Genomic DNA, 13,484 nt, shown 5'->3' with positions numbered 1-13,484 from the left:
GATTTACTCTTTGAGTAGTATCTGTTTCCACTATCAAGTGCACTTCATTTGCTGTTGATGTTTTGACTTGCTCAACTATAAGTGATTCGATGCCCATCAAAGTATTTTCGTGATGAAAATATTATTTAAAAAAAATTTTTTTAAAACATGCATTAATTCTTTTTTATAGTTTTATTTAATTCTGATACGTAATTTTTTTGAAAAGAAATATTTTCTTCTTTTCCTGTAAAACTGAACAAGTCTTATCAAGTCTTAATAACTCTTTGAGAAATTCCGAAATTGCAGGGAAAATTTGACTTTTGAAGAGTATTGCAGAGTTTTGAAGACTTATTAAGTCTTTCCTTTACTTAGTTAGGGATGTGAAGACTTTCGAAAAGTCTTATTCAGAGTTATAAAGACTTTTCAAGAGTTTTTTCAGAGAATTATTTCCACAAGGGTAGTCCTATCGCTGGGGGGATAACATTAAAATTAAATCAAAAATATTTAACATGCAATTAATTATTTTAAATGCAATACATGATCATTAATTTTTAAAACTTTAACAATTCGTTCATTTTGTAAAAGATACTACTCAGAAAATAATAAAAAGATTTACACTCAAAGGAATTCAAGTTAGCTTGATAGCTATTTAAACCAATAAGCCCAATATGTTGATTTTCTGACATGAATATTTTTCGTTCATCTTTAAAGGCACCCCGGAAAAAAATGATCAGACCTGACCATGCCTGTTCATGTATGATCAAGCCTGAAATTAGACCTGATCATGCCTGTTCATGCCTGCCCGATGAAAAAAGATTTTATATAACTGTATACAGTTATATATGGATTATATACAATTGGATAGAGGTGATGCATAATTATATAAAATGTTTATATAATTATATACAGTTATATATTCAATTGTATATAATTCTATATGAAAATGCAAAAAAGAACAATGAAATTGTATATAAATGTATATATTTGTATACAATTATATAGAATTGTACATAATTATATATAATCTAGACGAAAACACGTTGTGATAATATATAAATGTATATAATTATATACAAATATATACATTTATATACAATTTCATTGTTCTTTTTCACATTTTTATATAGAATTATATACAATTGTATATAACTGTAAACAGTTATATAAAAACTTTTTTCATCGGGCGGGTAAAAACAATTATATATAATTCTATAGAACCATATATAATCTATATATGACTTCATATAATTTTTATATACCTATTTGTCATTACATACAATCGTGGTCATTAATTTAAGTATGTTTTTAAGTTTACTGGAAAATAGCCATTTTTAAACTCGAACGGTTATAAACTATAAATTTGAAAATTAGTTGATAATGTCATTTATAAAATTAATCGCAAATAAAAAATGATATTAATGAAATTAGCGAAATTTAAATTTCACCAATTATAAATTTAGTCATTTAGAAAATAGCGAAAAACAAAAATCTTCGGCTACGTGAATTTAGCAAATTCTTACTGCAGAAACTTATAAAATTAGCCGATTGTAAACTTTACGAATTGTAAAATTAGCCGTTTTTAAACTTCTTATAACTTTTGAATAAGTCTGTCGAATCTGCTCTAATTTTCAGAGAAACTAAATTTATGAAAGTCCTTTCAGATGCCTACCCATACAAAGTTCGAAAACCGGCCCTCGGATGGCCCATCGACGGGCAAAGGATACTGATTGACGGCCGATCATTGGCGACTTTTAATGGCCCACGGACGGCTGAATGTCCAAATGATAACAACGGCCCATTAACGGCAGTTGATTATCGGCCGATTGTAAAAAAAGTTATCGGGCCGTTAATGGCTGATCATCGGCTGAGTATGTTAAAATAAAAAAAAAAAAACTAAAAATTTAGCCGATATGCCGTAGAATTTTTTATTCCTATAATCGTATTGGCGTTATGAAGTCAAGTAGTAGAAGATGTAGCACAGGAGCGTCGATCCTAGTCGGATATTCCGAAAAAATTTTAAAGGTTAAGTCGAAGTGGGAATCGAACCTGGTTCGTCTGCGTGAAAGTCTCGATCATTACCGGCTACGCTGCATGCTGGAATCTAACTGAAAAATTCCACTTAGCTATTTGAATGATTGAAATATATTTTATTACTGCATATACAGATTATGAAATTTATCAGTACTCAATTTTGTCGATTTTTGTATAAAGTTTTTAAATGTCTGAAGACGATTATTTTTTTTCATTCTAAATTTAATTTGCACCAAACCTATTTAGGCTAATCCCTTATTAGAAAAAGAGATTCAAAAAGATTACCTCAATGTAAAGTGTATATCTATGTAGTAGTAAAAATAAAATCTTTTTCAATTTTTTCAAACAATTTTAATCTTTTTAAATCTCTTTTTCTAATAAGGGACAGTTGATCCTTCCAATAGTTATATGTTTGTTTCAAAAATTATGCCATCCTTTTCTCAAGTCAAACTTCGAAATCACATTTAAAATTTTTATTGTCTTGTTTTATTTGCTCATTATTTTTGTTTAGATCTACGATAATCTTGTATAAAAGTTTATATATTTTTTTTATTTATTTATATAAGTTTATATATAACTTCTATTTGGATCAATAATAATCTTAAATAAACATTACAATATCTTTTTTAATTTTTTAAATATTATACTTCGCGTAATGCATCTCCGAAAACCCAAATTTGTGTTATTATAAAATAACAAATTGGCCAAGAACAGCCAGACTTTGGGCGATAAATGGATATTAATTGCAAAACATTAATGTCCGCAATAGACGGCGACCAGCGTTTAACCAAGTATGGCCCGTTGACATATCCCTATAACTGGCCAATCGTTGGCTGCCAGATATCGGCCGATGGTTGGGATTGTTTCCATTAACGGCAACTTTGTATGGGGAGATCAGATTGGTACAAAAATTAAAGGTTATTGAATAAGCTTTAAGATACAATTTACAGAACTGAGAAAAATCGACGCGATTTGAAGTTATTCAAAATGATTTAAAGAAAAACTGAAAAAAATTATGTTCATTTGGCTGCGAAAACCATGGATAAACATAGGCTATAACATAGCTCACCACAACATATATATACATATATATATATATATATATATATATATATATATATATATATATATATATATATATATATATATATATATATAAGCGAAATACCACTCACTCACCCATCACGAGATCTCCGAAACTATTCGCCCGATTGACTTGAAATTTAGCATACTTACTCCATTCGTGATGTAGACGCTCACTAAGAACGGATTTTACGCAATTCCTAGCTATAATAAATTTTTCGTCTACCAACACGTATGCTACTCCCTCCCCTCCCTCTCATTCTTCCCTCCCCTCCCGTGACTTCTTCCCCCTTCCCTATATCTCTCTCTCTTTTTTTTTTTTTTTTTTAGAAAATGTCATTTCGATTCGCCAATCTAAGAAATCGATCAAGTGGCACCCATCAATTATAGAACTCACCCCCCCCGCCCCCAGCGCAACCACCCACGCTAATCAACCGTTGCCATGGTTTCCGTTGCAGTGGTTACCGTTGCCATGGTTACCATTGCCATGGTTACCGTTGTCATGGATACCGTTGCCATGGTTACAGTTGAAATGGATACCGTTGCCATGGTTACCGTTGCAATGGATAAAGTTGCCATGGTTACAGTTGCAATGGTTACCGTTGCTATAACAACTGTTAAAATGAATAAATTGTAATAACAAATTCGGTTGTAAACTAAATTCAGAGAAATGATTAGAATAAAAGTAGAAAGTTACTAAATACAAATATTCTATACAATTATTATTCAACAGTATTATTCTATACAATGTTAGGCAAATACATCGATTTTTATCAATTGATTGTTGGGACAGTAGGAATTCATAATCATACTTTGTTTAAGAAAGAATAGCTAAATCATTAATAACTGAAATAGTTAATATGTATTGGAATGATCATGAACGATGAACTCCATTATATCATAAAACAGATAAATATAACATAAATATTAATGTTGATATTGTTAAATGATTATACTGATTTTAATGATTAAAATTAAAATGGTAAATTGTGTTTGATGTATCTTCTCTAAAATTTCACAACAATATCGTTAAATTATTATAAAAAAAGGAAGATTTAAGATAATTATTAATAAAATGAATAATAATAAATATATTTCTTAATACCACTTAATTTGTGATGAATTTCTTAATAATAAAGATTAAAAATTTTCATTTTTATATTTATAAGCACAAATAAATTTATTCATTAACTTATCGATGTTAATTTTCAGTAAAATTAATATAATAACATTGTTGTTTATATTTCCAATTAATATGTGATTAATTTCATAATCATGATCACTAAAATTCATATTTTATAAAAAAATGGCGCTAAGATAAGAAATAATAGGATTAATAGGTATTAATAAGTAATAATAAGATTACCAATCTTAATAACGTTATTGAAGTTGGCGCTTAGACAAAAGAATAATAACATATTTATTCATGTAATTTATAAACAAATTCAGAGCTGTCAAAAAAATTATTTCATAGACAAAAAAATATATAAAATTTTAATTAATTATCTAAAAATACATAAGTTATAATTATAAATAATTTAATTTAATTCAATTGTGTTATTGGTGAGTTTTGTTGATATTGCTCTAATTTTTTATAATTTAAATTTACTCCCGTTGTGTTGGTAACTTTTTATGACAATGTTAATTTCCATTAATTTGTTAATGCTTTTTTTAAATTGATATTAATATTTTATTAACGATATTTTTTTTATTTTGATTAAAATTTTTATATTTTTTAAATTCAGGATAAGATTCAATTCTATTGAAAATTTTTATTTATAATATTTAAAAAATATTTATTATGAACTTAGAATATATTTTAATAGGTGGGCATTATATCCCTTTCCGAATTGTCGAGATTATAGGCGACGGAGAGTGTTTATTCTCTACTCTGTCCCTACTGATATACGGCAACGTATCGAAGGCTGACGAAATTCGAAAAGAAATTGTTAAACATGTATCAAAAAATTGGACAAGATTTCAATGCGTCACACAAATGCCATCTGGCGCCCCTTATGATACTTAAGGTATTTACTGTATAGAAATGTCTAAGCATAACACGTATGGGTCCATTTGCGAAATTATGGCAGCTGCAGAATTATTTCCTTATCAATTTCAAGTGTATCAAGGTGGCTTCCTCATGGCTTCCGTTGGAGAAGCGACACAGGGTATAAAAAGACTACGATTTACGGGAAATTTTAATAACGGTTATTTCGATGCTTTGATTGATTTTGTCGAGTCAATGCATGGTGGTAATGTTCATGTAAGTAGTGATAATAATGTGCAAAAAAGTAAAGAAAATGTTTCATTCTTAGTGTCTCAGACTAACGAAAATGTGTCAGTGGCAGTTTCACAGTCTCAATTAGTTTCTAACATTAATTTATCAAATTTGAATTTAAATAGTGATGATAATGTGCAACAAAATGATAAAAATGTATCATTTTCAGTGTCTCAGCCTAAAGAAAATGTGTCAGTGGAAGTTTTACAGCCTCAATCAATATCTAAAATTAATTTATCAGGTTCAAATGAATCTATTAGTGATAATGTAATACCCCTTCAATCAAATAGAGGAAAAAAAGGAGGAAACGATTTACAAATGCAATTAGGAATAAACAATTGAGACAAGCTGCTTCAAAATATAATAAATTTCATCCTGAAGTAAATAGAGTAGCTGCTGCGAAATATACTAAAAGTCATCCTGAAGTAAATAGAGAAGCTGTAAAAAGGTACGTTTCTCAAAACCAACATGTTAATCAGGCAGCTGTAGTTAAATACAACCAAAAAAGGTTACAAATTAAACTAGCACCTTGGCAATCTAAGACTTTGTCTGGCTTTCACTACAAAACGAACATCGATTATGGAAATGATAAAATTGTAAACATTGGAAAACGATTACCGTGTATTTATTGTCGTGCTTTAAAATGGATGGATGAACCTCCAGAGATGTGCTGCAGTGGTGGTCAAGTCCAGCTTCCTACAATTGAGCCCTACCCTGAACCTTTGAACAGTCTCCTTATCCATCAAGACCCGCTTTCAGAACATTTCCTTTTCACGATTCGAAAGTATAACGGATGTTTTCAAATGACGTCATTTGGAGCAAAAGAAGTGAAGGAGGGAAATTATATGCCAACATTTAAAATTCAGGGCCAAGTGTACCACAGAATAGGTAGCCTTATGGCTGAACCTCATCAGCATCCTTCTTTTCTTCAGTTGTACTTTCTTGGGGATGATAAACGTGAGAGTGAAATCCGTTGTGGAATTACTCCTGGTATTAAACCCGAATTAGTTAGCCAACTACAGAAGTCGTTTCATAAAAATAATAAATATATTTTGGATTTCAAGGCCGCTATCGATTCAGTTCCTAAAGACCAAAAAGAGTTCAAGGTTGTAATTAATGCCGATAGAAAACCGCGAGGTCAGCACAAGGGTCGTTTCAATGTTCCTCAAACTAATGAAGTAGCAGTTGTTATTGTCGGTCAGGCTTTCGAAAAAAGAGATATAATTCTTTACAGTATAGACAATAAATTAATACGGATTAGTGAAACGCATCGTGCATACGATGCTCTCCAGTACCCTTTGATGTTTTTCCGTGGAGAGGATGGTTATTACATAAACATACCTAAACGTGACGCAAAGACTAGGTCCCCTCTCAAGAAGACTGTCTCTGCTTCTGAGTTCTACAGTTATAGGTTAATGGAGCGTGTTAGTGAAATATGTCATTTAGTACTCTTTCGTAATCTCTTTAATCAGTTTTTAGTTGACATGTATACTAAGATTGAAACTGAAAGGCTCAATTGGATTCGTAATAATCAAACAAAACTTAGGAGTGAGGAATATATCCACCTAAAAGACGCTATGGTAAAAAGAGATGGACAGTTTTCAGAACTTGGTAGAATGGTTGTATTGCCGTCTTCGTTCACTGGTGGACCCCGCTACATGCATGAACGAACTCAAGACGCTATGACGGACGTACGGCATTTCGGACGTCCAGATTTATTCATTACATTCACTTGCAATCCTAAATGGTCAGAAATTGAAGATCTTTTGAGACAAGGACAAAAATCTTATGATCGACACGATATCATTGCGAGGGTATTTTGTTTGAAAGTTAAACACATGATGAATCTTCTGACAAAAGGTTGTATCTTTGGCAATGTAAGGTGTAACATGTATACTGTGGAATGGCAGAAGCGTGGACTTCCACATGTTCATATTCTTCTTTGGTTGGAAGAAAAAATAAGACCTGACTCTATTGACGAAGTTATAAGAGCTGAATTACCTGACCCTGATCAGGATCAAACACTTCATGAAATTATTAAATCAACAATGATTCATGGCCCGTGTGGAGTTTTCAATTTCAGTTCACCTTGCATGCTGGCTGATGTTTGCACTAAACGATACCCAAGGCCTTTCTTAAAAGAAACTCAAACAGGTGAAGATGGATATCCTAAGTATCGAAGACGGTCTCCGGAAGACGGTGGACCAGCAATAAAAATTAATGGAAATGATATTGATAATCGATGGGTGGTACCATTTAATCCTGTTTTGTCACGTACTTTCAAAGCTCATATCAATGTTGAGTATTGCAATTCAGTTAAATCTATCAGATACATCTGCAAGTACGTAAATAAGGGTTCTGATCAGGCAGCGTTTACCGTTGAAAATTTAGATGAGGTTTCTAGGTATGAAGCAGGACGATACATAAGCAGTTCTGAAGCAGTCTGGCGTATTTTCGGTTTTCACATTCATGAGAGATATCCTCCTGTTGTTCATCTTGCTGTTCATCTAGACAATGGTCAAAGAGTTTATTTCACAGAAGAGAACATTGTTAATAAAATCGCGAATCCAAAGAAAACAACGCTTATAGGTTTTTTCGATCTCTGTAAAGTAGATGGTTTTGCGCGAACTCTTTTGTATAGTGAAGTTCCAGGTTATTACGTTTGGAGAAACAATGAATTTATTAGGAGGAAAAAAGGAAAAGTCGTGACAGGTTTTCCAGAAATTAAAAAAGATCATGTGTTGGGTAGAGTGTATACTGTCCATCCCGGTAATGCTGAATACTACTATTTACGCCTTCTCCTACATGAGATTCGTGGTTCTACTTCATTCAATGATTTAAAAACTGTAGAAGGGGTAGAGCATCCGACTTTTCAAGCAACTTGCAGAACACTTGGATTATTGGAAGACGATATTAACTGGCATCGTACTTTAGAGGAAGCTTCTATTTTTGATTCTCCTTATAAAATTAGAGAGTTATTCGCGATTATGTTGGTTTTTTGTCAAGTGGGAGATCCGATAAAATTATGGACAAAGTGACGGGAAAGTTTGGCAAAAGATATCAAAAGACAAATGGAAAGAGAGAGTAGAGATGTTGAACTGATCGTTGATATCGTTTACAACCAGTGTCTTATCCTTCTTGAAGATATTGTTACATCAATGTCAGGTAAGTCATTGTTAGAATTTGGGCTTCCAGAACCATTAAGAGAGCAAAGCAACGTTATTAACAACCGTCAGTACATAAATGAATTGGCTTATGATGTTTCTCAGTTGATCGAAGTTCTGTAGGGGTTTCGAAATTAAATGACGATCAGAAACAAGTTTATGATGAAGTCTTGAACAGTATTGATTCTAATTCAGGGAAGTTGTTTTTTCTTGATGCTCCTGGTGGAACTGGGAAAACTTTCTTGATCAATCTTCTGCTTGCTAAAATTAGGAGTAGAAAAAATATTGCTGTTGCTGTTGCTTCGTCAGGGATTGCAGCCACGTTAATTGATGGAGGCAAGACGGCGCACTCAGCTTTTAAACTACCTCTCAACTTGAATCATTCCGATAATCCCATTTGTAATATCTCAAAGCAAAGTGACATGGCGCATGTACTCAGAGAAACAAAAATTATAGTGTGGGATGAGTGTACTATGGCCCACAAGAAAGGTGTTGAGGCTCTTAATCAGACACTTCAAGACATTAGAGAGTATAATCGACTTATGGGTGGGTTGACTATTCTTTTAGCTGGTGACTTCAGACAAACTTTACCTGTTGTACCACGAGGGACACGTGCAGATGAAATTAAAGCCTGCCTAAAATCTTTAATTTTATGGCCTAATATAAAAGTCCTATCGTTGAAAGTTAATATGAGGGTATGTCTTCAAAATGACTTGAGAGCGAAAGAGTTTTCAGAATTATTAATTGACATAGGTAACGGAAATCTCCCAGAAGAAGAAAGAAAAATAACCATTCCAAGTAACCTTTGTGAAACTGTGGGAGAGTTGATTACTTTGATTGATAGAATATACCCGAATATTCAACGTGGTGCATTAGATAGTTTATCATGGTTAAAAGAAAGAGCTATTCTGACTCCAATAAATGAATCAGCTGATAGGATTAATACCTTACTGATAGAACGACAAACAACTGAACATATGAAGTATGAGTCTGTGGATACAGTCATAGAAGTAGAGGAAACTGTTCATTATCCTGTTGAGTTTCTGCATACACTTAACCCGCCAGGCATACCACCTCATATTCTTCATCTAAAGATTGGTACATCGATAATGTTGCGTAACTTGAATCCTCCCAAATTGTGTAATGGCACCAGACTACAGGTAAAAACTCTGCGGAAAAATTTAATTGAAGCGACCATTTTTACAGGAAAGTATGAGGGAGAAAATGTATTCATTCCAAGAATACCTTTGATTCCATCAGATTATCATTTTAAATTTAAGCGTTTGCAGTTTCCAGTTAGAGTTTGCTTCGTGATGTCTATTAATAAAGCTCAAGGGCAGAGTTTAAAATTAGCTGGTGTAGATTTACAAAGTGACTGTTTTTCCCATGGTCAATTTTATGTAGCATGTTCAAGAGTAAGTTCCTCTGAAAATCTCATCATTCTTCAACCAGAGAAGCGAACGAAGAATGTTGTATATAAAGAAGTTTTAAACATATAAGTACATTATTTTAGATTTTATTTATTTTTAACAATTATTATAAGTAATCATATGATAATAATATGTTCTTAAATGTAATAATTGAAAGAAATAAATTAATGTGATAAAAAATAAAAATTTCGTTGATATTTATAAAAATTGCCATACATAAAAAATAAAGAACATCAAAGTGAAATTTACTAAAAAATATAACTCAATGGGTTTAAAAAAATATAAAATATATTTATTTTCATGTTGGTAATTTTTACATGGTTTAGGCCTACTGGAGACCCGCCATGTAAAATAATGGGAACGCATCTTACTACACAGTACCTCATGGGTGATGCGGAAATCTATGTAATGACAGATTTAATGACTAACTGACCCATTGATTGATTGATTGATTATTAATAATAAAATACTTTTCTCATATATTTAATACTTGTTAACACCGGTCATCACAAACAATCACTTTTCTCTAAATCAAAATTTATATTCATTATCTTTTTGAAATTAATCATTTTGTTTATATTGTAACAGTTTTACCTGTTCAGGTTAGCCCCTAATCAATTTCAAAATTAACTAACAAAACTAATAACAATAAAAATTATCAGGGCGCCACCAGGATTATTAATCACGGTTCCTGGAACCGGTCCAGAGCTGAGAAAACTTACCTTAGGGTAGAGAGAGTGGAGGAAGGTGCCGTTAAATAATAAAAATTTAATTAGCAATCTGATCAGTTTTATTAACAATAAAAATTTAACAAACTTAACAATTTTAAGCGCTCACACACACACTTATAATCTAACGAAGCGGAGAATAACTGCGAAATAAACGATATTTACAAACGAACCTCCAATTGACGATACGATGACTAGACGGGCTTTTTTTGAACGAACGGTCTCCCACACCTGCTTAAAACTACTGGGCTTTTTCTAACGAACGGTCTCCCACACCTGACCTAAAACTAAGCTTAAAATTTAACGTCCACCGGACGACCAAAACTAACTCCACACTTTACGCACTTTTAACTTAAAACTAAGTCCACAGGACTACCGCATTTAACACTATTAACACTCTCTATCACGCATAACCCATACAATTCTTCACACACATAACCCACACTTCGCTTAATTGATTTCTACTTATTAATTTTATTTTTATTTTACTCAATCATTGGCTATCGGTGAAACGAAAATTCCTATATAATGACCAATTTCTTACTAAACTTTTTTTCGTGTTGACCTTGACTCAATATCACTGATTACTTGGACTTAATATCCACGCTGACAATTATCAAGTGTCATTTATTTTAATTTAATTACTTTACGGACTTAATCCCCAAAATTTACTTAAATTATAGTTGTTAAAATAATTTAAAATACAATAATTTCAATAAAAACTCCTAACAAAATTTTCTTAATAATTTTCTACTCTATAACATTCTCAATTAATAATTTTCTTAATATATTTTTCGATCGGTATTGTTTTTCAATAATAAATTCTTACTATAATATTCTTATCAATTAATACTTAATAATTTTCCGATCTATCTTATTTTCAATAATAAATTCTAAATATAACAATCTTAGTAATTAATTCTTAATATAAAATATTGTCAACAATTTTCTGATCGTTTTATCAATTATAAAAATTCGACACGAGTCGAAATAGTCAATTTCAATTGCTAGAACATTCGCTAGTCAAGTCTTTGCTTGACCTTGGGTATTGGAATTTATGCGACACACAACTGACGCTTGACGAAAATTCCACGAATAAAAATTTGTCTATTTTTCTCAATGACAAAGATCAATCAATTTTACTCAGTTAATTATTGAAAAATTAATTTAATGAATTTTCTTAGATGTTAGTTAATTGATTGAAAACTTTTAGATATTAAAACTTTCCCCCGCAAGGTCGATCGAGTGATCTCCGGGTATAAACCCCCATGAAAATCACTCAATCCAAAAACTAGCAAATGTTCTACGATTTATTTATTGAATTAAATTTTCGTCGATTAACGATCCAATTGATAAATAATTAGGAGAAGTAACTGGGTATTGGATAAACCGCGGTCCACTTCCTTCCCACAGAGCAATAATTGACACCTTGACGAACAAAACGATGATCTAACTCACTCGTTGAGGATGAAGTCCTAGTTGTAGTTGGCTTCCTTCGTCTCGTCACTACTCCGGGGATCGGTCCTTCTTGATTTCCGTGGCACTCAGTCTGGCGGTCACACTACTTCTCCCTGTTCCACTGCACGGCTCACCTATTTTAACCCAAACTCACCCCCTCCTATTCTCCCTTTAGGCCCGAAGATCGAGACGCGCCAGTGCTATGTCGAATAATTATCGATATTCGGTGACTTATCGATTAAGGGTAATTTTACCCTGTTACAATATTTTTCGTCTAGGTTACACCATAAAATTTTATTGTATGCCCAGCGAAGCGGGTGGGTATCAGCTAGTATATATATATATATATATATGGAATTTGAAACTTTTTTAATAAGCTATAAGATGCAATTCACAAAATTTGAAAATTGTAATGCATTTAACAGTTATTGAAGAGAGAACCAAAAAAATCGAATTTTTAGGAATTTTTTGAAATTTTCAATCGGCTCCTATTTCTAGACTAACCTACCGATTTGGCTCATCTAAGAACTTAAGTTTAGTAATTGTCGGTAGAATATTTATACTGAGTTTTATAAGGATCGGTTGAGAATTGGTAGAGTGAGCGTGCCCACAAGGCCAATATCGTATATATATATATATATATATATATATATATATATATATATATATATATATATATATATATATATATATATATTATTTATTCAACCAGTAGAAAAATACAGATCAATATATTTACATGTACATAAGTAATACTTATTAAGTATATTACAATCTGTCCTATAGAGATGCAAAAGCATCTGTGCACAGGACTGGTATAATATTTATTAATTCAAGATAGCGAATTTTTATAAACTAACGAAATAACAATTATATGTTACTAAAATATTTAACATTATTAGTTAAAGTTTTAAAGTTTAGTGCCAGAATACAATTACTAGCCTTCATATATTTATAATCCATTTCAGTATATTGTTTTTGTTTGATTTCTTATCACCTTTCAAACTCTTTAAATTATTTGGCAGTTTATTAAAGTATTTAATGGCAGTGTATCTAGCACTCTTGCTAGCGATTTTTTTATTTATCTTTGGTAAGGGAATAGATCTATTTCTAGTATTAACACATACATTTTCATACTCAACGTTGCATTCATCATAAAACATTAATAATGAACTGACAATATAGGTTTTATTTATATCGAGTACATTAGACACATTATCTCCTAATTTATTAATTATTTTTTTCTGATTTATCAAAATAGATTTTAGAATATTATTATACGCACTTCCCCACGCCGTTATTACATAGTTAATAATGCTTTCTATAAGGGCAT

General features: G+C 31.5%; 2 protein-coding genes across 2 annotated transcripts; both read left to right on the top strand.

The window, feature by feature from the left end:
* The first annotated feature begins 5,137 nt into the window (after positions 1–5,137).
* Positions 5,138–8,409, top strand: LOC141533449 (uncharacterized). The gene is made up of 2 exons (XM_074252340.1): positions 5,138–5,572; positions 5,662–8,409. The coding sequence occupies exons 1-2, from the start codon at positions 5,138–5,140 to the stop codon at positions 8,407–8,409; spliced, it is 3,183 nt and encodes a 1,060-aa protein (XP_074108441.1).
* A 33-nt stretch (positions 8,410–8,442) lies between these two features.
* Positions 8,443–10,034, top strand: LOC141533448 (ATP-dependent DNA helicase pif1-like). Its single transcript, XM_074252339.1, has 2 exons — positions 8,443–8,536; positions 8,641–10,034. Exons 1-2 carry the CDS (start codon positions 8,443–8,445, stop codon positions 10,032–10,034), a joined length of 1,488 nt encoding a protein of 495 aa, XP_074108440.1.
* Positions 10,035–13,484: the final 3,450 nt, after the last annotated feature.

This window comes from Cotesia typhae, unplaced genomic scaffold, assembly GCF_013202065.1.
Source record: "Cotesia typhae breed Kobodo isofemale line unplaced genomic scaffold, CoteBio_Ctyphae contig_9, whole genome shotgun sequence".
NCBI classification, from domain to species: domain Eukaryota; kingdom Metazoa; phylum Arthropoda; class Insecta; order Hymenoptera; family Braconidae; genus Cotesia; species Cotesia typhae.
This window is presented reverse-complemented; position numbering and strand designations above follow the sequence as displayed.

What these genes read in the sequence shown, in the direction of transcription:
- LOC141533449 (XM_074252340.1), top strand. Translation starts at nt 5,138, where the DNA reads ATGTCTAAGCATAACACGTATGGGTCCATTTGCGAAATTATGGCAGCT. An exon ending in AAGAAAATGTGTCAGTGGAA is followed by an intron (nt 5,573 to 5,661) that starts GTTTTACAGCCT and finishes TCAATCAAATAG; the next exon opens with AGGAAAAAAAGGAGGAAACG.
- LOC141533448 (XM_074252339.1), top strand. Translation starts at nt 8,443, where the DNA reads ATGGAAAGAGAGAGTAGAGATGTTGAACTGATCGTTGATATCGTTTAC. An exon ending in TATTGTTACATCAATGTCAG is followed by an intron (nt 8,537 to 8,640) that starts GTAAGTCATTGT and finishes GATGTTTCTCAG; the next exon opens with TTGATCGAAGTTCTGTAGGG.